At 38.0% G+C, this 27,387-nt stretch overlaps 2 protein-coding genes across 2 annotated transcripts; both read right to left on the bottom strand.

The window, feature by feature from the left end:
- Positions 1 to 132: 132 nt before the first annotated feature.
- Positions 133 to 3,457, bottom strand: LOC148844923 (uncharacterized). The gene is made up of 5 exons (XM_088953360.1): positions 3,158 to 3,457; positions 2,778 to 3,065; positions 1,770 to 2,678; positions 886 to 1,119; positions 133 to 774 (listed from the first exon to the last, which is right to left on the bottom strand). The coding sequence occupies exons 1-5, from the start codon at positions 3,173 to 3,175 to the stop codon at positions 595 to 597; spliced, it is 1,629 nt and encodes a 542-aa protein (XP_088809486.1). The 5' UTR covers positions 3,176 to 3,457; the 3' UTR covers positions 133 to 594.
- A 9,049-nt stretch (positions 3,458 to 12,506) lies between these two features.
- On the bottom strand, positions 12,507 to 18,185 carry LOC148844922 (2,3-bisphosphoglycerate-dependent phosphoglycerate mutase). The gene is made up of 3 exons (XM_088954200.1): positions 17,776 to 18,185; positions 17,650 to 17,702; positions 12,507 to 12,881 (listed from the first exon to the last, which is right to left on the bottom strand). Exons 1-3 carry the CDS (start codon positions 17,864 to 17,866, stop codon positions 12,759 to 12,761), a joined length of 267 nt encoding a protein of 88 aa, XP_088810326.1. The 5' UTR covers positions 17,867 to 18,185; the 3' UTR covers positions 12,507 to 12,758.
- Between the last annotated feature and the right edge of the window lie 9,202 nt (positions 18,186 to 27,387).

Raw genomic sequence — 27,387 nt, 5'->3', positions numbered from 1 at the left:
CGGTTTGGTTCAGTCAGTCGGGCAGAACTGGCCCATTAACAGCTCTAGAAAAAGATGATGTTTGTTATGGAGACAATGTAATACTGTAATCTTAACGCGAACCCAATGTCCAATTCAACCAAAATTTTCTGATTGGGATGCTTAAGATGATATTGAAATTAATAAAATATAAAAAGTGGCTTATTACAACAGAATATCCCAAAAGTATATCGCATGTAATACAAGGACCCTTCTGTTTTACACCATTCAGCTTTGTAGATGAGAATCTTTGTGGGTCCCGCACTCCCCCTTCATCTCTTCGATGATTAAAAAAAAAAAAAATCCAATAAAGAATTAATGGGTCAGGGTCATCATCAACGATGTGATTACCATTATTACCATAACAATTTAGGGCTAGGGGTCCCCCACTCTCCTGTGTCTTTGTGGAACTGGTTCAGTCATGTGACTGGTCCGGGTTAGGTTGAGCCCTCGGTGTCAATTGGGTGTGGCCCAAGAGCTCCATTGGTTGAGCTCATTCGATCGGATTGATTGCCGGTGGTGATACAATCTCATATAATTTGTATAGCCGTTGTATCATATAGATAAGATTTCGTCCTACACAGTGAAGCGACGAGGAACCGGAACTCTGGGAGTTGGAACGACATCTCCACAAGATTTTATCAACTCGATCCGGTTCTGTATGGTATTGTCGAAGAGCCGGTTTTGGGGGTTGTCAGCATAACAGACGTAGTAACAACTCACACATGCGTGTGGCAGCGCCATTCCGATCCGAGTCTGATGCATTAATTCATTCAAATCATGATTCAATTAAGTTGAGCACTTGCTTGATGCATTTGATAGATTAATAAACAAGTGTGAGTTGTGAGTGAGGGAAGTAATACTAACCAAGAGGTAGCCAATGAAGAAGGCCATGAGCGAGACCGTGGCCGTGAAGCTCTTGTGCTCCGCCCAAGTCCAAGAAGCCGTGACAAGGACACAGATGGAGCCGCTGCATACTCCGGTGAGGAAGCCAATGGCGCTGGTTATGTCGGAGTCGACGATTGGCTCCATTTGTTGCCTCTCAAACATCTCCCATGTTTGTTTTGATGCCTCAACAAATCCCTTTCCATATGCAGCTATCTGTAACAAATACCTATTTCATTCCAAGTTTCCAACCCCAATTTCTTCTGTACAGTAATTAACTAAACTATTATAGTATTATTAGAGAGAGAGACCCCATCTAATATCTCTATAAACAATGTTGACTCAACTTCATTGGATGAACTCCCAATGTCCAATTTTTATTATTTATTTATTTATTTTCAATCCATATCAAATCCATTGGACAATTACAAAATAGGATATGGTTTGGTCAATTATAAGATTAACCCCACTTAATATTTAAGATGGTTTGGTCAAGGGCATAGAAAATCATCTACAGCGCATATTAAGAAAGAAACAATCTGTTACAATACAACTTGAAGGGGCCAACAGGATTAGAGGTAGATCAAAATGAAATGATGGATTGAAGTAGTAAGAAATGATTTTGGGGCTCCTAATTAATAATGGATATGACACTAAACAGAATAATAGAATGGTGAATCAGGCAGGATTCACGTAGCCCCATCCCATACAATTGGGATAAGCTTAAATGATGATGATGATGATGTGGAGTATAGTTGTGATTTTTCAAGTAGGACCCATAGTGTAAAGGATTTAGAAGGTTGCTTGCAAGCATTTGTAGTCTGAAGTTATTGCTTACAATAAGTGAAAAAATAAGGCAACTTTACCTGAACATAGGCCCAGCCATTGCCATATCGGAAGATGGACTCCATGACTCTGAGGCAGCAATGGGCGCAGGAGAACATGAACTCATCTTCGCCTTCCAGTAAATTGAGACCCCGAGCAATGATTCGCATAGTTTCGATGGCCGGCACAAAGAGAGAACCCAGACAAGCACTTCCAAGGTTCAGAGTCATGGCTCTATGGAAGCAAAATTGGGTATTAGATTGCATTCCTCTAAGATAATACAGAGATATAACCCGACTAACTGTTAAATTTGCTACGTTTCTCATGACTTCAGCTGTCCAAGCTAAACTCAAGATCAGTGCAATTATGATCAAAGGGGGGAAGTAGAAATTCAAGGCTCCAATAACTGCTAAAACCCAGAGAGAAATCCACATGAACCCAATTCCGAGCATCCAGTAAGTGGGTTGATTGAGATCGGGGAATTTCGAGACTGGTTCAAGAGATTTTATAAATATCTTTGCACAGAACCCAACTCTCTGTGCGACCCAACAAGCATAGAGGCCATTGCCGATCGCAAAGCCGATAAGGGCAACACCAACGCCGTCCGTCGTTGCCCTCTGGAAGCAAAGGAGGAGAATCCCTGCAGATAGTGATGTCGCAAAGCTGCTCCATACTATGAATTTGATCATGAATCGAGGCCACTCTCTGATTGCCTTTTGCCATACGAAGGCAAGAACGATGCTTAGAATAGCTGAACATTCAACTTGTGGCAGCCAGAACTCCAATATCCTTCTCTCTTTTCTTCGAGTGTCACCAGTTTTCAAGAGACCTTGAACCGCCTTGAATCCAAGAAACGATACCAGCCCAACTGCAGCAACCATGTGTACAAGAAACAGAAACAGAGAGATTCGATTCGTGTAAGCCCTTGAACTCAGTGTATTCAACGGTGGCTGATTCAATCAGATAAACCCAGAAAAGATGAAAAGTCAATATGTTGCAAAATGAAAGAAAATTTAAGCTTCCTCTCACTCCCAATCTATGCAACTTACTTGAGGAGTTGAGAGAGTCTGTGCAGGAGCGGGAGCAGCAACTCGAGTGGCATTTGGACCTCGAGGGATATTTGGAACTCGACCACCTTGAACGACAATCCTCAGAGGATTTGATGGATTCAAATTTCTCAAATTGGACACATGGAATTCCTTCTGAGTATAGTTTTCCACCGTTTTTTCTTGAATACCCACCTCTTGTTTATCTGTTTCCTTTGCATCTCTATTAACCTTGTTCTCCTTCTCACCTTCTTCTCTCGCCCCATTTTCCTTACCTTGTTCCTCCATTACCTGAGAACAAAGAAAATCTCTGCAACTATAGCGAACCAGGAAAACAGAAACAAAACGAAGGCATCAGAGTAATATGTTTTAAATGTTCTTACTGGTTCTGCAGCGCCCATGGTGGAGAGAAGTCTGGAATTTGTTCTTGTAAACCTTGTATCGTCGTCCCCGATGGCGATCGTTTACTTCTTATTGCTGATGTCGTTAGCTCTGCTCTAGCCATCAACTCATCAGCTTCTTTTATTTCTTTGTTCTCTTGTTCTAATTTTCAACTTGTCTCGGCTGTATCTACGAGACCCACTTTGACTGGGCTACAAAATATGTGGGTAGGTGGATTGGTCCGAATCGGCTTAGAAGATAGTCGGGTCCAAAAGTCTTCGATCCAAAGTCCAAACAGACATGTTCAAATCCTCTAAGGATGTAGGTTTTTGTTGGGAGGGAGAGATCAGAGATTGTCTAATGTAGTGTGATCCGGTCATTCCTAGCTGGCGGGGGCTTCGTTCCTAGCTGACAATAAACAGTACCTGAGAAGAGGAAGAAAGTGAAGAATTCCCGGGGAGCTCGTTCGGTGGGAATATTCTGATGTTTAAGTTAGAGCTGTAGTGAATGCAGAGGGAGCTAAGAGTGTAGATAGCACAAGATCAATTCAAGTCAAGTTAAGTTCAGATAGATTTTTTATTACCTTTACCCCTTGGGAATCGGGGCCTTCAAATACTGGTGTTCTTGCCAAATCGGGTGTAACCGCCTTTGGCTTTTTGTTGCAGTCGTTTATTGCCAGAGCTGCGTAGGTAACTGTTGTAGAGTACTACCCAATCAGATGAGAGACACGACCCAGGGAGGACAGACACGCCGCCACCTGTCGATGGACGTGGGTACAATCTGCTGGACTGGCAGGGACTGCGCCGTCGGTCAGGGGACGTGGTGCAGTCTGACGGATACGGTCCTGTCAGATAGAAACTTCCTGAAAACACTTTTGTCGCTCAATAGCGAGCTATCTTATTAGTGAGCTGTTTTGTAGCGACCTCCCACTAGCGAGCTGCTTTGTAGTGAGTTCCCGGATGTATCCCGAGGTGATTCTGCCTGAGGTTGCCCTTAAGGCCATCCTTTTGCCTAAGGATTGGAGCGAGCTGATTACTATAGCTCGCGAGTTGGGATAGACTTAGCTTGGAGTGTTCTCTTTCAGCATACTAAGGTTCTTGAGCTCGCGCTGTAGCGAGCTGGTCCCTGGGTGAGTTGTCATGTAGCGAGTTGACCTGCGAGGGTATTGACGAACTCGTTACTCAGTTGAAGTTAGACTACGACGCTGAACTGTCGCTTATGTCGAATCATATCCACGTATCGCCTTCGTAGGAAGTCGGGTCAAATCTTCCTCCATCAGGACTTGAAATCCCATGGGACCCACCTTAATTGACAGATATGGTGATTTAGCAACTGTGGGGAAATCCAAATTCAACCCGAACCGGAACCCCAAAGGCCCGAAATTCGCAAGGATGGTGTCGGACATAGATGAGATGATAGATCACTGGTTTGGAGGATTAAGATTGGATGGTGGTTGGACTTTAGTGTTGGAATAGAAAGATGAAGTGGGTGATAAGTTGGACGGCTAGGATTGTATTTACATTATTGAAGTATGTAGGGAATTACAATTATTCTTAGTTAGCTTGTGATCCATGAAAACGACTGATTTAATCTATATGGATCATTTCTTAACTTCTCAGGGCGTGCAAGGCACTACTTCCACTATATTTATTAGTACTAAAACTAATTAGGGTTAGATGTCTGAGATTGGATAAGTTAAGAATTAATTAATTAGTTTTTAAGTTTTAACTGAGAGTTAATAAAGCTAAGTTAGTAAAGTAAAACATTCGAAGGCGATAGCTCAATTAATTTGATTAATGAAAGACAGCCCACAGGAATTTGTAAATGAGATAAGTGGATTGGTGGAATGAGTCGAGAGACAGGATTCAAATTTGTATGGAAGTATAGAACAAGCAAATGAGAGGTAAACTTGTAATTTTGTAGTGCCCTAATGCCTTGGGTCTTTGATAACTAGTTTTATTACCTTCTTCGCTTAGAATTTCTCCCTCCCCCAAAAATCTTCTTGAATGAAAGCAAGGTTCAAAATTGTATTGTAGTGGTGTATATATATATATATATATATTTAACTTGTTAAATGCGAAAGGGCAATATTGTTCTATCATAATTTTATTTTTATAAATAATAAAATTATTTACTTAAGTGGATATAGGGTGATACTTACTCAAGTAACTAAGCTACTTGGGAATTGTTCGTTTTCATAGGACCCACTAATACCAAAACACAAAATGTAGGTGAATTAATCAACTCTTGTCTTGATCAACTTACCTGCCTCCATTTACTGAAAAATGACCAAGACTTTTCCCAAAAACTTAAGTTATAAAGTCGTGGCCTTGTGGGGCGATTATATTATATAAGTTCATTGCTTTCTTCTCAATGTGGGACACCATCCACTCACAAATGAATCCCAATAACAGCGAACTCCTATCTTATATTATCTTGAAAAGAAAATATAACATTACCTATTAAAAATGCGCAAAAAGAAATTTTTTGCTCTTGGATCAATGCCTTGAATCTTCTTCTCTTCTCAAAGGTCAAAAAGGCAGCTCTCTTTTCTGTCAATAATTAACTGCATCTATTCCCCAGAATACTATGTGTTGTTTTGCACTACTACTAATAATTTAGTTGTCTGGACTATGGAGCTAGAGAAGGAAAGCTTTAATTGGAGAAATGGGTCAATCTTTAGAATATTAATTCTAGTTGGGTTGGTTGTGGAGCCTTCTAAGTTGTCAAATTTATGGAGCACTGAATACTGCAAAGCAAGACAAAGACAAAGCTAGTTCCATTTTGAACAACACATTGTGCATCAAACTAAAGCTTTTGGGCTCTCAAGCAATGGAAACAAGAGCAAAAGAACAAATTAGACAAACCTTCATGCAACTTACTCCAAAAGAACGCCCCAATTACAAGCTTCCACTTCCAGAGCAAATGTAAAACCAAACAAAGAGAAAATGTCGTTGCAGCTTCACTCAGGCAAATTCCTTGGAGGTATCTGTTGGACCTGGCGTGGAATTCCTTACGCTAAAAGGATTTAGAAATGAATGGAAGATGTATCTTTGGTTGGCTATAAGCAGGTGGTCAAGCAACCTCTTTTAGTCAAGGTATTCTTCCAAAGGGGCAATGAAATCATCATGGTTGGAACCATTAGATTGGCTACACATCCTTGCCACAATCAAGATGTGAATGCAAGGAAGCTTCAGACCTCGGGGAAATTTCTCTCCAAAGCCATCCATATTGTCAATTGAAGAGGCTCTCAGGTACTGTCTTATCATCGTAAGATAATTATTAAGGCTTTGTTTGGATAAGTTTTTTCTTAAAGGACTGGTTTGGGAGGGATAGAGTGTTTGGTTGAGTTGCTTTCACTGTGCTGTTTTGGAGAATCCACTGAAAGAGAATCGGGATCTCCTGCTAACAAAATTCTTTTCCAACATATTCCAACGTGATATATAGATTTATGCACATCACATACATGATGGGTCCCACTTATGGTAGATCCCACACATGATGTGCAGATACAGGTCTGCAGGTTGGAATGAATGTGTTGGGAAAGATTTTTATTGGCAAGAGATCTGGGTTCATTGAAATTAGAAGCTCACCAGATTGGCTTTCTGATATTCATTTTCAGCTCTCAGCTGGGATGGTTTTCACCAAACGGACACTAAGTTTTGGGCTGTGATAAACAAAACTGAGGCAACAAGTATTTTAAACATTTGGTAAGAGTTGTTTGCAAAAGAATAACAATCTAAAGCCTAAAAATTTTTATGCCCCCAAGCATAAAGTGAAAATTGGGAATTTAATGATTTTAAGCTTTGAAAGCACAAATCCTAAAGCTTACCCAAATGCATCCTAAGCCCATATGGCTGGCTTAAGAAATAGGGTTTGACTAAATCCTTCTCTTACAAAAGGATAAACATGCACATAAAAGTAATAGATTACATACAGTTTTGATGGTGCACAATTTGGTAGTTCCCTGCTAGAGGACAGCTCGGACACAATACTAGATAGGTCGCTTAGTCAAGTTGTAAGGAAAGAGAGAAAAGATCAGAATATCTGGGCTACTTTACCCAGTGTGGAATTTTTTGAGAGCTAGACAACAAGAGAGAGCTAGAGAGCTTGAGTGTTAAATCACGTGTACCTTATGAGATTGGAGGTGAGGGTCGTGAGGCCCTTGCGAGCTGCCTTGAACCTCACGAAACACATCCGGAATCTCCAGCCCGTTTGGTTTGGAGGTGATTTCATGCCTAGAGGTGGACTTTGTGTAAGCAAGTAATGTTTATTCAATCTTCTTTAAAGCGGTCGAGGTGATAACCAGCTCTTCCAACGTGGTGTCATGATCCCGGAGAATTTGGAGGCGATAATCTGCTTAAGGGGAAAGTCACTAGGCATGTCAGAGTTCAAACATGTCGCTAACCAGAGTTGGGTTAAATTGGTGGAAGCAAGTCACCTCTTATGCCAACCTGAGTTCTTGCCTAGTTGTTATAGTTCAGCCTACTGGGGTGGTATTGAGATCATTAGTGTAGTTGTGAAGTGTCTGAGGTGCTCCTGTGGTCTGTTTACGTGGTGCCAAGGTGTCATTCTGCAATTCTACAATGTCAAGTATCAGGATATCACTGAAGGACCAAATTACCCCTCATCAAGTTTCAATTAATTTACCTTGGATATGTTTTCTAATTTCCTTATCCTTGCTAAACATGTATATTCTACTTTCACGGTCTCACTCTTGTTGGGTGTTTGTGTTTTCTTGGTAAAATTTTTCAGTGGACCCCTTGGAGGTTGGAGCTATAATAAGGTTAGGTCTCTATTCAAAGAAAGCTGAGTAGAGGTGGATTCAAGCCGAGCTGAGCCGAATACTTGGCTATTCAAGCTTGGTTCACTCAAACTATGTTAGGCTCAAGCTTGATTCGAGCTAAAAACTTGAGCTTGAGTTGGGCTCGATTCAAAGCTCGCAAATTCGAGCTCGACTGCAAGCCAATTTTTTTAAAAGAATAAAAAAGATACATATAAAAATATTTTTTATCTTACATATAAAAATTATTTATTATTATACATATAAAAAATAAAAAATATACATATAAAAATGTTTTTATTTTGCATACAAACAAATAAGAATTATAAAAATTATTTACTATTATACATAAAAAATAAAAATATTATTATATAAAATAAAAATTATTTATTATATATATTTATATGTATATGTATGTATGTATATAATAAAAAATATTTATTTATTATATTAGGCTCACGAGCCTCATGAGCCGAACTTCACTAGGCTCGAGCTCGACTCAACTATCAAGCAAGCCTATATATCAACCTCGAGGTCGACTCAAAGTTCGATTTAAATCGAGCCAAACCAAACTTTTCACAAGCCGAGCTTGAATAGCTTGTGAGAAGCTCGACTCGTGACCACTCCTAAAGCTGAGGAGTGGCAATACTAGTTCTCTTGTTTTGACAAATCAGAGGCTGCCAAATGCTGTTTTGGGATAAGAATCCCATTTTAATCAACTGCCGGCCAGAATCTCCATGTGGCTCTGGGAAGGAGCTTGAAGTAGCACATACAAAAAGGAGAAGACAATATTCAGCTGTTTATCCTCTCAAGTCTCAATCTCCCATGTCTGGGGAGGGGCTTCTGATGGTAACTTGCACCATAGAAGTTGCACAGAATTTGTGCATCTGGGTGTAGGCTGCTTTTTCATCTTTGGGGAATTCCCTACAAGATGTGAATTTGACTTCTACATGTTTCACTTTAGCCAATCACAGAGAGTTCAACATCACTAATCAAGTGTCCATAAAATTAAGGGTCCTTTTTATTTTTAGAGGAATAATTCTAAGTATAAACAGTGAGTTTGTGCAACTCTTGTAAACTTTGTCCTAAACTAGCATCCATGGAAGGATATACTAAGACAAGAATTGGACATTTCAGGAAATTATTGGGTCTCGTTTAATTTTGTTTTTGGGAGAACTAAGAATTGCATAAACTCACTTGTTTAATAACATTATTCACAGTTTATTATACTTTTCGGTGTACTCTGCTTTTTCATGTTTTCCTAATGAGAGAAAGAGAGTAGATTTTGGAAAAATCATAATTTACAAGATGGGATTTCCTGAAAGCGAAACACATACAAACATGCCGAGAGAATGGCATCCATGAGAACATCTTTCTATGAGCTTAACACATAAGTACAAGATAGATTCCCAATGTGCATCTGGATGCCGTGTTCTCAGCATTTTTGCATGCTTCTTACTTCCAAGAGTTACGGACTCGTAATCTCTATATACATAGTATATAGAGGAGAGATGAAGGCCAAGGGTCATCAACCTCAATGATCAATGCTTACAAAGACCTCCCTCTCCTCTCATTTCTTACAGGTGTGTTTATTTATTTTAAAATTAAATTATTAAAATATGAAAAGTCACAATAAAATCCCTCTCAGCTCTTATATTTTTTTTTAATAAAATCCATCATGACTATAATAAGATGATTATTAGAACTCTCTCTCTCACACACACATTCTCTCTCTCTGATACTCAGTTTATGCAATATCTATCCCCCCTTCTCCTTTCCCTCTTTAAATCCTTACTTTCCTCTCAATATCCCTTAATCATTTTAATTTTTTTTAATAAAATAGGGATATAAAGTAGATGAATTAGATCCCATTAACTAGGGCCAACCTAAGACCAAACCCAAACATCAACCCTAATCTTGAATCCCTAGACCCAAATTAATGTCAAAATCCAAATTTGTCAACCTAAAATACTCTATTAATTTATTACTTGTTAGTAATATTAAACGGTTAATAGATCAGTTGTGATTTTCGCAACATAATGGATTGATTCCTATTTGAGAGTAGAAAGTTTATCTAATTACTTAAATGGCAATTCAATGAAGTTCCTTTCCAGTTCCACCAACCTCATTCCGTTTAGTTATATACTTGTATCTGCAACCAAACATTATTCAGCAATGTTGTGGTCAAGAATTCTCAGGGGTCCCACAAGTTTCTGGGAGCCTGGGCCATTAAAGTTTGAGCTCTGGTTAGCCCTGGTATGATGTGGAGTTTTAAGATGAAACAGGATTCATGTGGCCAAGAAAACCCATATAATGGAATAAGGCATGGATGATGATAACGAGGATGATGTATGATGCGGAACTAAGTCCAACTTTTGCATTTGAAATATAATCCTATTTAAATCCCCACCTGAAAAAAAATAAAAGGAAACTAGGAACGTTCTACATGGATGAGTCATCCATGTTCAACCTCAATCTCCTATTAACCAGATGTTACCCAACAATTTAATATGAGCAATTTTGAAATGATCTGCCCGGTGAATATTATTAATTTTGCCACGTCAGACCATGAGTTGCCTAATTTGACTCAAAAACAGATCACTTGTCCTGAGGGCTATTCATGGGGTGTTTTGATCTGTCAAAGTTGTTTCGGTATCATATCTTTCCGACATCATAGATATGGCCTATACACAACCCTAGCATCCTACTTTGTGTTTTTCATACAAGACAAGGAAATTTCCCTTTAAGAACCCAGATTCCAACTTTACTTATTAAGTGGGTGTTTACCAATATTTATGAATTTGTTTTTAACAAGATAATTCATATCGTTGAGTTGTTTGTCCTATTGCTTCCTGAAAATGAGATCGAAATAAGAAAAGAAAGGATAAAAAAGGAGGAAAAGAAAAGAAAATAAAAGATGAGAATAAAATAAGAGATCAGGCTCACTTCAAAACCGAATCGGTGAGGGGTCTGATTACTGGGTCGAACAGTCCGATTGTTCAAACCGAATGCTTGGCCCAAAAAAATAAAAAATAAAAATAAATGGTTAAAACCGTTCAAACGATTCAAATGATTAACCGCCCAGTCCAACGATTCGCTGACCAAAATCAATGGTTTTGGGGGGAAATCCAGTTTTTGGGAAAAACGGAATCAGTCAGGCCCAGTTTTCTGGTCTGACCGTCCAGTCCAGGGTCCAGTCCAGTTTTGAAAACCATGCTTCAAAGTCCTAGCTTTGTTTTGTACCCAACCAAAACAGAGCACATGAATAAATAGGAAGCTATTAAGCTGAGTTTGTTTGGATTACAAATACAAAGATGCAGAGTACAAAACCTTGTATTTTGTATTATTTTGTATGTATTTAATATTTACGCTACATATTTGCATTTGTATTCCTTCCAAACTCAGCCTAAGAAATTAAATTGAGCGTCTCTTTTTGCTTCATATCCCTACAAATCTACAATAGCTGCATTTCTTTGATGAACCAAAGCATTAAAGGCAACGGCCAAATTGAATGCCATCAAAGCAATTATGGATGGTGACAAGCCATGTTAGTCCTGATTAGACCTGTTCATGGGCCGGGTGGCCTGATGGGCCGACCCGGTCCCCGAACGGGCTTAAACACGCATATAAAAGCCCGCAAGCTTAATCTCGGGCCAAAAATCCTAGCCCGCAATAAATTTAAGCCAGGCTCAGGATTTGCCAAAATAGCCTAGTCAAATACCCCCTCTTTTTTCCACCTCTTTGCCTCTTTCCCTTCTCCACATCCTCCATATTTGTCATCCTCACTCTCAGGCAGCCACACAACCGGCGAGGCGACAAACGTTCACCGACACAACAACCCCAACGGTCAGTTATAACTCCTCTCTCTCTCTCTCTCTCTCTCTCTCTCTCTCTCTCTCTCTCGTTTCTCTTCTTAAATCTCATCTCTTTCAAATCTCAGACACCGACAATGACGAGGCGACGAATATAGGCACCAACGGCAGCGGTGAATTCTCTCTCTCTCTCTCTCTGCGCAAACTAATCACTATTAAACTTAAAATCGTAGTTCACAGCTCACAAACCACAATCACCGTGAACTCAGTTTCAACGAACACAATCGGGCTTCAGGCTCAGGCTCGGGCTTCGAACTTTTTATTAGAGTCAGGCTTGGTCCGAAATTATAGGCCCATTGGTCGGACCGGGCTCGGGCCTAACAAATTTTCATTAATGAAGAATAAAAGCCCGGCCCAACCCATGAACAGGTCTAATCGTGATGATAGCAATATGCCAATATGCCACACGTTTTTACCACACCCGTATGGCCAGAATTGCTCCTCAAGCTCTACAATATCAAAATTATGGTCGTGACATTATGGAACCTCGACAATTGCCATGGTTTCCACTTTCCGGTTAGAATAAACATTTATTAAATGTTAAGCTGGCTCCGGAACTATTTCTTCCTGGATCCTGAATTCATGATATTGACCTGTTTTAGTTCAGGATCTCCAGTGATTAACATCTTGGTTCATGGGGTGTTTCACCATGCCGAGGTTCTAGGACTAATTTGACTTCAGTAAAAAGGCAGTAGCTGGTAAAAGCTGGGACAATGCAAAACATTACATTTCTTCAAGCTCCACTAACACAAAAACTCGATGTGTTTTTTCTTGCAGGATTCACAAGCATTGAACATCAAAATTCATAGATAATACCAAGAGAACAAAAGGCAATCAAAATGGATTTCTACTTCCCAGATGACTCGTCACTTTGAAGGCTAATTTACACCACATGCCGCCACGTTATATGTGCTTTTCTATATTTACCATCTGCAGTCCAAGCATCTATTATTTTTTTGAACCACTTGTAGATTCTGGTGGTGATTTTACAATGCTAAGCTGCCCACCTTCTTTGTTAGCAACAGTGGCAGCCTTCACCTCATTGCAATGGTTTATGAACTTAGTTAACTCCTGGAATCATAACATAGAAAATAATAATTTATCAGTGCTGCAAAGAAACTATATGACAGAAAAATTAGAAACAAAGACGTACAGCTTTGTGGACCTTTCCCATTTCATAATCCAAAAACTGAAAAGTAATAAACATTGGAGCTCTTCCCATTCCAAAAATAGCCATGGCGATGCATGAATAGCCAAAATAATACCAGCCACTAGTTACTATCTACCATTAACTGAAACAAACTAACAAATGATAAGATATTTCATAAGTAATAAAATCAAATTATAAAGAAATATACTGAACTAAATAGATTAATGGAGATCACCTTAAGATAGTGTGGCATCACTGAGCGTACAAACAACAAGAAGACAAGCCCAGACCACTAGTTACTATGATATACTATCTACTAAGACCAAGGGGATACAAGGGTCAGGATAGTAGACTGATCCAAAATGGTTCTCTGAGAATTGTGCAAAGCAATGGTAAAACGTTGAACTGACAAGTGTGAGAACCCGTTCAAATCTGAAAACAGCCAATTAGTGCAAAAAATGCCGAGGGTTGGGTCCATGTACATTCCACCCCTCCCAAGACCCTGATATCTGGGCCAGCAATGAGTAATGGCCTTCTTTTATGAATTATGATCCTTTATAGCCACTCTGTTTAATAGTTAATTCAGCTTTACCATATAATTAGGTCTATGGTAAAGACCAAATTAGCCACCAGTAATGCAGTCCAGAGAGCTACCAAGTATACATTTAGTGAATAACATTGATAACATAAAGGGATTTCTTCACTTTCTTTCATACCCCTAACTGAATGAATTCAGAAATAAGACAGCAATCCCTTCTTATACAATTGAAGGTAGCCTACAACTAACAAACCCCCCCCCCACCACCACCCTGTGATACTGCCTTTGCTGCTAATATGCAAGCAGCCACTAGCCCACTACCCACCAGAATGCATAAGTGGCTGCCCACATGCACATCAACCAACCAAAACCAACATACTAAGTTGCATTGTGTAGCAACCACCAAAGCCATTCTATAATAACAAGGGATAAGGTTTATTCTCTTAACTATGTATACATTGTTTATACCCTGGAGCTCTGGCCCCTATGTTGCATGGTTATTACCAATATACCACTTACGGTTGACAAAAAAAATGTTAACTAGTAGACAAACAACATCTAAGAAGGTAACATCTTATGATCTGGAACATACTTTCCAGTCTTTCAGTTTAACCACCTCAAACTACTCAAAATGCAAGCATTGAAGCCATTAAAAATCAGAAAAGAAAACGAAATAAATGAGGCAAAAAAAATGCTATTTATATGTCAGTACTTAGTTTGTACACAAAAAGAATGTTTGGCTTAGGAATAACATCATTGTAAAGAATTCATATGCACTCTAAGTAATAGTTGTAAAAGGTTACAAAAAGAATGCCCCATTCTATTGAGAAGAATCACTAAAAATCTAAAACAGCTAGAAAGACATGAGTTTTATTGATAAGAATCTCAAAGATGTACCAACAAGGGTAAACCTTTACAAAGGTCTTCTAGGGAAATGTTATTTTGGGCAGCTTTGTAATCTTTCTTTTTGAATACCTGTAACATTTTTTTTAGGAGAGGCTGCACCTTGTGCCTCTCCAAGGGATGCTTGTAAAAGTTTATTCTCTTGATTAATGAAATTATCATTCAATTATCAAAAAAATACAAGGGTGTATCTTTCAGTCAATATCCAGTGAGTCCCCTCGACTGCACTTTTCTGGAATTCATATAGCATGGCAACTAAAAAGGAGATGAAGGAAAACAAATACTCTGTCTCGAGACTATTGAAACAGGAATCCTAAGTCTAAAGGGATAGAAATTAATTTTACTGGCTAAGCTATGATTCCCATGGAATTTTTTGATATGATCAATTTCAATCAAAATATGGAAGAGATATTAACAGAAATTGATTTCAGTTTCTAATGTTTTAATGACAAAAAAAAAAAGGAAAATTTGGCTCCCATCCCCACTAACATGGTATGACTCATGTGGACTGCTATGCTCAAAATTTTGCAGACATCATAGACAATGTACTAAAGTGTATCGGCAAAGTTGGTGGTGAATCTGTCAATCATAGACACCCATAATATTATTTTACAAAATTGCGATGGATATATTTCGTACCGTTCATTAAGAAACAATGTCCTTAAAAGCTAAAGCTTGAGATGAGGGGTACAGAATAGGCCCTTCATCTTCCCTGCCCCTTTCAGAGGAGAAGGGGGCTACATCTGAACTAAAATGCCAGCCTTCCTAAAAGAACTTCAACTACCATTTAACTTATCAATAGCTCTGCAAGGAGTGGTGTTATGAGGAGTGATTTGTTTTAAGGAATAGCTGATGCAGTTAACTTCTCCTCTTCCTCTATTCCTTTTAATTTCCTTTTTATTTTAAACGAGTATTTTTCAGTTACTGATAAAATTCAAAGGGCAACTGTTTTCTGATTGCACATGGATCACAATGTTTATTGCACAACATGACAAGGAACTCTACAAGACATGTCAATAATTCCAACTCAACAGTACCACTTCATGCTGCATGGGGCTTAAAGAGAAGAGAATAGATCAATAGCAAGACTTACAAAACGGGCTAACAGGCAATCAAAGCCCATTGCCAAGTCCAAAATAGGCCAAACATTTAATTATTAAAAATAAAAAATCTAAATACTTGAACCCAGGCCTAGTCCCAGGGAGACATCCATACCTAGGCCAATGCCAATAACTATTTTATTTGGCCACGTACCCAGGGAAAGAAGGATGGTTAAGTGGAGAACCACAGCACCTAACCTCATTAGCATGAGAAGGACTGCCATCAATTTCCATCAATTAGTTATTACTTATTACTTGTAAGTTATAAGCATTATTCTGTACCCTCTATATAAAACCATCTAACTTTAATTTATAATAAATGAAAGGCAACAAGGGGGCAGAGGAAGGGAGAAAAAACAACTAGCACTGGTCAACTCTGGCACTTTTTGTTCCTTTAATGGAGAAACTCCATTAACCATTTAATATTTGGAAATCTCATAGTAATACTCCAAATTGAAGGACAGGTGAGGCTAAGAAGGCTCTAATTCTAGGATATGCAACTTAACTTATCATTCATTTTCTCTTCTCCATTCTATCCTCTATTAAACTTCTGTTTTATCAATCATTGTATGGTTACCTAATTCACCCTGTACACCCAACCATAACCATCACATCCATTTCTAATACAAAATTTAGGGTCCACCACCATTTTTGTCAGTAACAATCAAATTGTATTGAATAAAAAAGAAATTGTCGTGTAGATATACAGAACCGTGCCTAGCACCCTTTAGGTTGATATAGGAAGGCATAGCCACCTAGTTCACCCTTATTGTTTTGCGTTCACATCAGTTTCTTAGGGAACACCTCCCCAGTACACCTTAATTCAATTAGGACTTTTCTTTGTTCAGGGAACACCACTCCCAAAGACTTCAAAGAATGCAATTATTGGTTATGTTAAGTCCTCAAGTTTGGAATCCATAATTTTCCTTTCTAGTGGAGGTTTAGGTGGTATCGTGGTAAAGTGTGCACTCATGCATATGAACATTTTTGAATTGACCCCATTTGTCATAAGGATACATGCCTTATGAATCAAAAACAGAAGTCCCTAGGAGATCACAGAAATTATGGTACCACAACAACTTAGTTTCTCAAACTAAATAAGTCTAGACATGTCAAGACATGAATACCATTTGATGCTTGACACAACACTACCTGTAACATGCTGATTACAGCAATTGATGACGATCACAAGGTTTCTAACAAAAAAAAAAAAAATGCAAGGATGGTATGTTGAGTGTTGACAGTCGAAAAACTAGGGAACAAGAGACAGTAACAAGTTAAGCAACACTAAAAAGTTTAACTTTATAATACCCCATCAAATCACACCTTTAATAACAATTAAAAGGTCTGTATTTGCAAATCAACTTACTAACCAACTATTACCAAACTTGATTTACTTAGATGAACAAAAGTTAGAGTATAAATATGTAAGTTTGGGATAATGATTATGGGTTTGGTTCTCCAACACTACCATTACTATCATGAAGTAAAAAACCTAGATTATTTTGCAAATACATCAGAAAGCCATGAAGAACTATCCATTATTTACTTAAAGCACAAGGGTTTCTACTCAAGCCTCAGAACCAAAATATTTGGCTTGCTACCAAGATGGAATGATGCAACAGTGGTCCAGTGACTTCAAGAAGTAAATGCATTACTTCCTAAGCATTTGTATCATCTGAAGGAAGGAAATTGGTCTGAGCTAATAAATCTGTTGGAATGCCAAAAGGTGTGTATGACGTACAAAATTCAACCTAAATATAAGTGGAAACCGTAATTAAGGAGTGCATTATGTGCAAGATTCAACCTAACATTTGAAGAAACTGTACTTAATGGCCAAAAAATTTTGTTTGCAAACATTTCTTGGAACGTGGCATCGAGTCTACTAGGAAATATAACGGGACAGACCATGACATGAGTAGCATTTACTTAGAATAAAAGAATAAAACATAAACCCTTTTTCTCAGGGCGTCAAAAAAAACAAATAAAAACACTTTTTCTCAGAAACTTAATTTCAATACGTCTAGCAAATTAGTAGATACCTTTTCACAGGTACAAGGCATCTGCTAGTTAAGAAGAGCTCGTTATAAGTTTAGATTTACATTTCTGGTCGCAGAAGAGAGAGAGAGAGAGAGAGAGAGAGATTACCAGATCAGCATCCATATCCTTAGTAACCTTTGATGGCTTCACAGATCTCTTCCCTGAAAAGTAAGAAAATGATAAGCTGAAAGAGAACAACAGAGAGGGCGATGGAAAATTGATGGTGTAGTTTACCTTTGCGAGTGACAGCGGCTTTGCCATGGCGATTTGGAGGAATTGTCTTCTTCTTCTGCTGCCCTTTGAAGAGACTGGCCTTTTGAGTCATCGTAGCACCTTGGGATAAAGTAGAGAAAGCTTCAGGACCCAGGAATGTTCCTTCTTTATAGGGTTTTCAGAGTTCCTCACGATTTTAGTGTTGGAAGGAAGAAGATGACCGTGGAATCGTTACCTTGAACAACTTTTTAAGAGAAGGCGGTGGTAGGGCAATCAATTGGTCGGACCATCTGTCCATCCGACCGAAATCCGGTCTGATTAGTGAGTGGCTAGTTGCCACACACACTCCAAAGCCAGAGAAGTGTATCCGCTTCACCGAATAAACCAATCCAGTCTGATCAGGATGTGATGCCACAAAAGCAATGGACGGCAATGATTCATAGAGATGTCAATCAATGTATGATGCCGAAAGTTTTTCTTCCAGACTGTCTACCATATATATTTAGCCATCCAAAAGGAATCTAATTGTTTGTACGGTAACGATCATTCAACTTGTTCTCTCTATCATTGTTCTTGGGTCCGCCCAAATCATTGACAGCCATAGCTTCATTTGAAACCACATTCAGTCAATGCAAAGCCCGTTCGAACACCCATTATAACCTTAGATCGAGATTATCTCCCATCAAATAAAGCAAGAAGTGCGCTCATTCATTTGAAGTTCAAGGGATATTCACTACTCAGGCTAGATCTGTGTTCTGTCCATGGAGTTCTCTTTCCTCTATTAAATATGTTATGTTTATCTTTGTGTGCATATAACACGTATACTTGTATAATAAATTCATACAAGACCGAATGGCCTTAAAAATCCAAAAATATATCAGAGGGGACCTAGCTGGATATCTCTATAAGCCTGTGGGATGGAACCAAGCCAGCCAAAATCAAACAGGCCGGTGAGGCCAGATTTGAATGGGCCAATTCCGGAAGCCTGGGCCCAATATAGTGTATGTTCTTTAAATTTGGTACCCAACTTGTTCTCTCTATCAATGTTTTAAAAATCAATTTAGAATCAGAACCGCTTTGACCACTGGTTTAGCTGTACGGTTTGAACAGATGATTCATTCAATTTAATATATAAAAACGGCTAAAAACCATTACCTGAATCAAATGGACCAACCGATCAATTATCCAAGTCAATGGGTCACAGGCCAAGTCAACATTTTTTAGCAAGATTCTGGTTCAGGGGCGAAATGGAACTGACTGGCTGGACAGCTTCCAGGCCAAACGGTCTGACCATTCAGTTCAACGATGGTTCTAAAGCCATGCTCTCTATATACAGTGAGCTCAAAGTGTGCTGGTACAAAAGCATTAAAGTGCAAATGAAAATAAGGTAAAACAAAACCTAAAACAAGTGAACAAATGCAAAATTGAATTGGTGCAAATAAAATTGCATAGCAAATAAGCAGTCTAGGGAAAGGGAACTTTAAGGGGGCACTCTCTTTTTTGGATTTGGAGAGGGGGAAAATTTGATCAATGGGATTTTGGTTCCTATTGACCATGAATCCCATGTTCTATTTTCAGTTTTATGTGGAGACCAGGGAAAATTTATTTTCCTATATATCATTTACCTAGGTTAGTGATACCCATCTTCTAGGTGGGTAAATAATTTTCTGAGATAGGGGGAAAGTTACCAACACTTAAATGGGACAAAAATGCCCCTTTTAATAATAGATTTCTATGGTTAAAATGGTCATTGTCTTATTTACTTGGAAAATAAAAGAACATACGTAAATGCATTTACCCAAGTAAGTGTTTCCCAAGAAAAACTTACCCAGATAATTACATTTACCTGGATAAATAACTTACCGGAAAGTGAAGAGAACCTAAAGATCATAAATAAACATCAAGCCCAAGCCTTTGGATCCTGATCTCCATCTGACTTGTTTGATAGCAATGTAAAATATTATATAACTTGGGAAGGTATTATAAGGGCATAAAGAAGATGTCCAACTACAAGCTTGATACCAATCAACGTTCAAAGTTTCGACTCACAGTAGGTTAAAATAGCACATAGAGAGTTCCATTCCATGGAAACTCTTTGCTTTTTTTTTTTTTTTTTTTTTGTTTTTTACTCTTTTGGAATGGTAATTTGTCAATAGATACATTATCACCTATTGACATTTAAAAGCAGTTGAAATCATCTAGATCATTGCTTAAACCTTGGTACCACCCTAAATCACATAGCTCAGAGGTAGCTATAAAACCATTAAATTATATATTACAAAATACAAGAGAGTACACGACATGAATGAATCACTATACGATGCACCTAATAATTAAACATTCCTAATACATAGCAGAGTATTATCAGGCAATACTGCTTCAACTGAAAGCAGATTCCCTCTGATACCCTTCTTAATCAAAGATGATTTAGAAAGAAGTATCATGATCATGCTATAGTGGATGAACATCATGTGGCAATATGACATTACTAAAACTTGTACGCTCGATTGAAGTTGAACCTGAGTCCCATAGCCCCAAAGATTCAGTGACGAAGCACTCCACTTTTTCATCATCTTGTTGAATTGGAGAATGCCCTTCATGTGTTCTCAACCCATCAAGTTCTATTCTATCTGAGGGTGTTACTTTGTACTAAAAATGGCAACAATTAGGATCACACCCAATGTACCCCTCTCAAGACCCTTAGATAGTTGGAACCATCATTGGGTAATAGCCTTCTTATATTATCTCAAATATTTATGAATAATTGTAATGTAAATAGAATTAGTAACTAAAGGTAATTTTGTGTACCTAAAAACAGTTTTTTCATTTCTAGTACCCATACCCAAGGACTACTCTTAGGCTATACAATCCATCTTGACAATGTGCTGCCCAACTTTTTTTTTTTTTTTTGCCAGATATATGCAATATTTCAGACCTATATCTGCAACATATATACCTTAAAGTTGTGTTTCATTTGATAGGAAATAATTTATATATATATATATAATATTATGTTTTAAATAACAAATAATATATATTTATATATATAATGCATATTTATTAATTTATAATATATAAAAAGTATAATATATATATATAATATAATATATATATAAATATATAATATAATATATATATATATATAAATATATATAAAATGTATAGAAATATATGTATACCGGTCAGTCTGGTTAACTGCCAATTTTCTATATTGATTAACCGAAATTGAACCGATACCTATGGTTTTTTAAAAACACTGAACCGACTGATTCAGTTAACCAATTTTTTAATTTGATTTCGATCGATTTTTTTCAGTTTTTTTCTCACCCCCTAAGAGAAACAGAGTTTTCATCAAATCAAACATAGACCTGTGTCTGATAGAAAATGAAAGACAAATGGGAAAATGCTCAACTGCAGCCTTGGGTTGTTCAAAGGCAATGAGATGTAGAACTTGTGAGAATAAAGAATCAAGGACTATTGATATTGAAGGCAACCCAAACCAGCCAAACTACGGCTATGAAACAGAAAGTTGAGAATAAAGAATCAATGACTATTTTTTGTCAGTCCGAGCCTCTAATGTTTGTTCGTTTTTGTGTGCACATATAATTATATAATATATGTACATTTAAACAATTTTATCGAACTAAATCGTAATGGATTAGATTCTCTTGGGCTAGTCCCGATCCAATTATGTAATTTGACTTTCGGACTCCATGGGGTAAGTATGTGTTCCCATTATATGCAGAATCACATATACAACACACATATGATTTATTATTTGTCATTGGCAACATAGAAGACATCGTAGGAATCCCATCATATGAATTGGGGCCACAGGAAGACATGGGATCACCCTCTATCTCCCACATCACTTCCACCACATCGTTTCCCTACGAGAGCGAGTGATGATGATATCCAAGAGCTGTGTGTAAGTGGAGATCGAGGTCTGGAAATAGCCGACGCCTAAGCAACCAATTCTATCTCCCACATCACCTACCAACAAAATGCATTCCAATAATCTATCAATATAATCTCACACAGCACATATCATGGTGAGATGTGTGGTGTTAGATTAAATTGATAGTAGGGGTTTGGAACATGTTTTGTTGGTAGATGATCCCAATCCAGCTTTGTCATTCACCGTTGATAAGCAGAAGTGTGTATACAGAAGAGAACAAAATTTTTGAACAAGTGAACATTTCAATGGGACTTTGGTCTTTGTGTATGCACAAAGAAATGATTTAAACCACTAGAGGTGGGTCATATTGTTCATTGCTATAAAAATACATCAGTTACCGGCAAATTGTGTTTTCGAGTACCACTAGAGGTGGGTCATGTTGTTAATTGCTATAAAAATCGATTGAAACCACTTTTCCTTTCCAATCAAACAAGTGTATATGATGTAATACATTACACAATTAATAATTAAAATAAGAATGTAGAAGCTTAATTTAAAATTTATAGAAAATTTGAGCAAGACTTAATATTAATAAAATCTTAGTTATGAGAATTGTTGTTGTTATTATTATTAATAATGATGGAAATTGATGGTGCACGATTTGGTAGCTCTCTACTGGAGGACAGTTTGAATGTCGAGTTGATGAGATTGATAGGCTGAGTTGCAAGAGAATAATCAGAGTATCTAGAGTGCTTTACATAGGGTGGGCAATCCGGTGCTTAAATCAACGATGAGTGCGAAGAAAGCAAGAGAGTTTGAGTGCACAATAGCACATACCTTTTGTGGTTGAAGGAGGTGCCTTTATATAGGCATGGGCCTCACGTAGCACATCCAAGATTTTTGAAAGTATGTGGCTTATTGGCCTGTCACCTTCAGAGGTGGTTTCCACGGATAGCAATAAAGCTTATTTGATTATTTCCAAAGGGTGGCACAGAAGTCAACTCTATCGGTTAGGTGGCATGATCCTAAAGGACTGGGAGATAAGAAGTTCCACATAGTGTAAGCCGGTCACCATGTCATGTAGGATGCCACCTCAGGCCTCGGTCAAGTCGATAAGTGCTTGACAGCCCAATGTCCTAGGCCTGCCCTTGCCGAGGTTGCCAGTGTGCTCTGCCGAGGTGTGCTCCCCTTGAGCAAGGTGATGCTAGGCACTCACTCTCAAGACATTTGACATGTGTCCAAGGTGACTTCAAGGTGATTCTGACTGACTTGGTAAGGACACATCACTACCTACATGGCATCGAGGTATTATGCAACGGTTTGAAAGTGCCACGTGACATGACGTCATTGGAGGGCCAAATTACCCCTCATCATAAATGACTAACATTATAAAAAGAAGAGAAAAAAATAAATAATATCTTAGCCGTGACTTCTTAATCTGGGATTAAAAAGGTCAATAGTTTAACTAGTAAGGTCATTTGATTGTTGACTAAGTCAATAATATTTTGTAACAATGGTTTGGGTTGAAATATACTGAGAGATTTATCTAGGCGATATTAAACAATTAACTATTTAGTTCAAGCACAAGTTAACAACATTTATATAACCTACAAGTAAGAAGATTTGAGGCTAAGGCTTTTTTTTGTTGAAAATCAACAAATCTAACATTTCCCAAATGCTTAAATTATTTGTCTTTGTTACATAGGCTATGATAAGAACCCTTAAATTATTATTTATTGATATACTGTTGTTGTTTTTACCATCACCATGTTTCAAATCCAGATTGAACTAACTTGAGGATAGTGGGCCATTTATGATACAATGTGCAAGCTGAGATGGTATAGCAAAGTTGGCCCAATATTACCAGTATAGCTTTAGGCTTTTCAAACTCTTCTTTTAAGCTGGCAACTTGGCATGCACTTCCCGATGATGAAGTCCTCTCTTCATCAGCAAAATTGAAAAAGAAGTGAAAAGACAAGAATGCTGACGGCCAGGAGATAAATCCACATATTGTGGCTTGATTTATTGCTTAATGAGTGTAATGCCTTATCTCCCAACTCGCATTCCTTTATGACAATTCCCCAACATCACAGTGATGTTGTCTGTAAGGACTTATGCTCCGGCCCTCTATATTATTTGTGATGGTGGTACCCTCATGAATAATCAAGGTTCTTTTGGTCTAAATATTTTGGATAACGACTTAAATTTTTTATATGCTCTGGGTGCCATAGTTTTTAATGTTTTCAGCTGCCCCATGGAAGCGGAATGTATCGCGGTTCTTCAAAGCTTCTTTCAAGTATCATGGGTGGTCCAGTCTCACCATTTAACTCGGATGCAAAAGCCCACGTAAATGCCGAAACAGGATCTTTGGAATTTTTTGACAGGAAATTGCAGCATTATCTTCACAAAATCTTGAACCTTATTAATGATTTCTTTTCTGGATATATTCATTTCTTTTGCAAGGGTGCACCTTGGACAACCCCAAATTGGGGTTTTGTCGAAATTTGAACCAATTGAGATGAAACACCTGGGCCTAATGCAACGTAAAATCTTCAAAACGGGTATGCACCCCTACAGAGTTGCATGGTCGGAGACTTGCTAACAAATAAAAATTTGGTTGATAGAGTTGTCCCTCTAAGCCAATTCCGTGCCAGAGTGCCTCATTGTATATACTATATATACACCGTCAAAGGCTCTTAAAATATCCAAAGTTAAGCCTAGTGCTTCTGTCTTTCTGGGTTTTGATGTCTAACTCTTTGGATATTAATCAATAAATGAAGAATTTTATCATAAGCTTTGATGTGGTCTACTCTGAAAATTCTATATCTGAGACCACAATTGAAACAGTGGTGCTTTAGAGTTTTATTTTTCTTTTTTTTTTACACAGAAAAGAGACCAAAAAAATGTGAAAGTATCGGAGGAGGATTGCCGAACCTTACCTTTCTGCTTTATTAAGATAACCATCAAATCATGGTTGATTGAATGGATGTGCAGAGTTGCTTAGGGTAGAGATTTGGGTGAGGAATTTTTAGAGATTCTAGTGTTTTGGGAACTTGGGAATTTGAATAAAGAATATGAATAACATATGAGAAAAACGAGGACAATTGTTGCTTAATGCTGGGTTAGGTTTGAAGGAAAAAGTAGGGAAAGGAAGAGAAACACAAGGAAACGTATATGAAGTTTGTTTGTAAAAGTTTTTCTACATTTTCCTTCCTTTCCCTACTTTTTCCTTCTTACCAAACACAGCCTAAACGAATTTCTTACTTGTCAATGACCCAGTAATTGAGGTAGTCACTTTGGTGTCAACAAACTCACTCCAAAAAATTATAACAGGTGAGCTGGATCAAACCTACTGAACTACTGTGACTGTGGTATGGCCAGCGCCATAGGTGCACCAACCCTTGAATCCTCACAAATAATGCTTGCTCTGAGTACAAAAACAGGAATATCATGATGCACAAGATAAATCTAAAATTGGACGAACAAAAACTATTAAAATCATTCCTAATTGTCTATGTTATAACCATCTTATTGCGATATTGAAGTAGAAAGAGAATACATATACACGGTCAGCGTGAATAAGATGATGTGTTATGATGTTTGGTGCTTATAGCAAAAACCAGTGGCATTTCCAAGCGTGGCAGAATGCGGTGTGTTGAGCAGATCCAATGGGAGCGTCACGCAAAGCAGAGGCCAGAGTGCAATGCGGGACCAATGGCGCGACCGGATGCAGCGACCTCAAATGGCCATGCCCTCAGGGCCAGACTACATTCTAGCCATTCGCACCCACCTAATAGGGGGTGACACCCCCCTCCCCCAAGGTGCGCATCTAGACTCTTCACCACTGAGAATTTCATTGTCTCCCTTGTGGCTTCATCTGAGCACTCTTAACTCAGGCTTTGTCCATCTCTCGCCACACCCTTACTAACTTGACTGTTGGAGTCCCCGCTTCGGGTTAGCACCCGGGGCCTTTTACATCTTATCTCTCTTCACAGGACTGACCTACATTCCCTTGGCCACAGTGGACCTCGGACTCATCAATCAGCCCTCGGCTCGGAAGCGAATCTACTTGTTGCCCTCAACCCATTCAAGACAGCAACAATTGGTACCATTTGTAGAAAATAACTATTAAGATTTTCCTCGATCAAACTTGCACTTAAAAACTCACCTTAAAATCAATGAATAGAATGCTCTCCGGGTTAGACTGCTAAAGAGTAAGTATCTTTCTAACAATGAAAATTTTCCTAAACGAATTCTGGATAGCGATTTTTCGGTTTGAAAAGTGATTTAATTCTAAAGCTTTGCATAAGATGCTTCCTAAGTTGGGTGTGTATGTTTATTAGAAATCAAATTTAAATATTTGGTCTTTTATTATGTGGGTCATGAATAATAATACTTTTGAGTTTCCATTAGGTCCTATGAATAAGAGCCAAGAATCTTTTCTAATTAGAGACTTTATGGATCAGAATTCTAAGAACTGTGACAGAACTAAATTGAATCAAATCTTTCCAGTTGCTAGTGTGGACAAAATTGTTAATACTCGTGTATTTATAAGTGATCATAATAAGTATGTTTGGACAAGGAGTTAGTAATGGTAAATTTTCAGTCAAAAGTATATATAAAGTATAATGGGATGAAAATCATTCTCAACTAAATTCAACGACATTAAGTCTTATTAGGAAAGTTTGGAATCTAAAAATACCTCCAAAATTTAATGTGTTTTTATAAAGAATATGCGGTAGTTTTGTGTGTATTAAACAAATCTATTTGAAAAAAGGTTTCATTCCAGACAATCTTTGTGTTTTTTATCAAGAAGGTGAGGAGTCCATTATTCATCTATTTTGTTATTGTCCTTTTGCAAGAGCTATTTTGTTTGCTAGTCATTGGAGTTTGAATATTTCATGCTCTAATTTTCACTCAGTTTTAGATTTCCTTCTATTTGTTTTAAATTCACTTAGTTTTAGATTTCCTTCTATTTGTTTTAATAATGTAATTCAGATTCAAGAGGAGAGTTTGGATTATATTTCTAAGTCTGTTAATAATGTTATACAAGAAGATTGGACTAGTCAAGGGTGTATAGTGCTTCTTTGTAATGGGGGACTAATGATGGTTGTGGACCTTACAATACAAAATTGGTTGTAGGGGGTAGATTAGGCAAGGCTTCAAATTCTATGGAAGTTGCTAGATAGTTATGCCCTTAGGTTCAATCAGATTGATGTATCTTTTGACATTTATTGTAAATGAATAAAGTACATAATTGATTCATGTCATTGTGGTGTGTTTCTGTATAATACTCTTAAACTGGGCACTTATGATACTCGTGTTAGTTTAGAATCTTCACAGCTATTGGATAGATCTGGGGAGATTTATCTTGCCAAGGCTGACACTGATGTACCGCCAAGTTGATTGGGGTAGCTTGTCTCAGCTATCAGGGTGAGACATGAGGTACATGCAGTGTGGGTTTTCTTGAAACCCTGAATCGGACCAAAATTCCAGTATTGCCTTGGACTTTGGAGATAGATGGACAAAATTGGAATGTTACACTTGACCCCTATATTCGATTATGGTATTGCACTAGGTGTCGAATCGGACTGTCTTTGATATGCCAATCAGTGAGATCTTTAGATGGGATCAAAACCTAGGTATGTTGGGACAATCTGAGAATTCATCTGAGTGGGTGATCATAGTGATAGGATCAGTCCCTTTGTCGGACAAAGTGAATGATCGGGGATGCA

The sequence above is a fragment of the Nelumbo lutea genome, chromosome 7 (assembly GCF_056320005.1).
Source record: "Nelumbo lutea isolate HS-2025 chromosome 7, American lotus-T2T, whole genome shotgun sequence".
In the NCBI taxonomy this organism is placed as follows: Eukaryota; Viridiplantae; Streptophyta; class Magnoliopsida; order Proteales; family Nelumbonaceae; genus Nelumbo; species Nelumbo lutea.
This window is presented reverse-complemented; position numbering and strand designations above follow the sequence as displayed.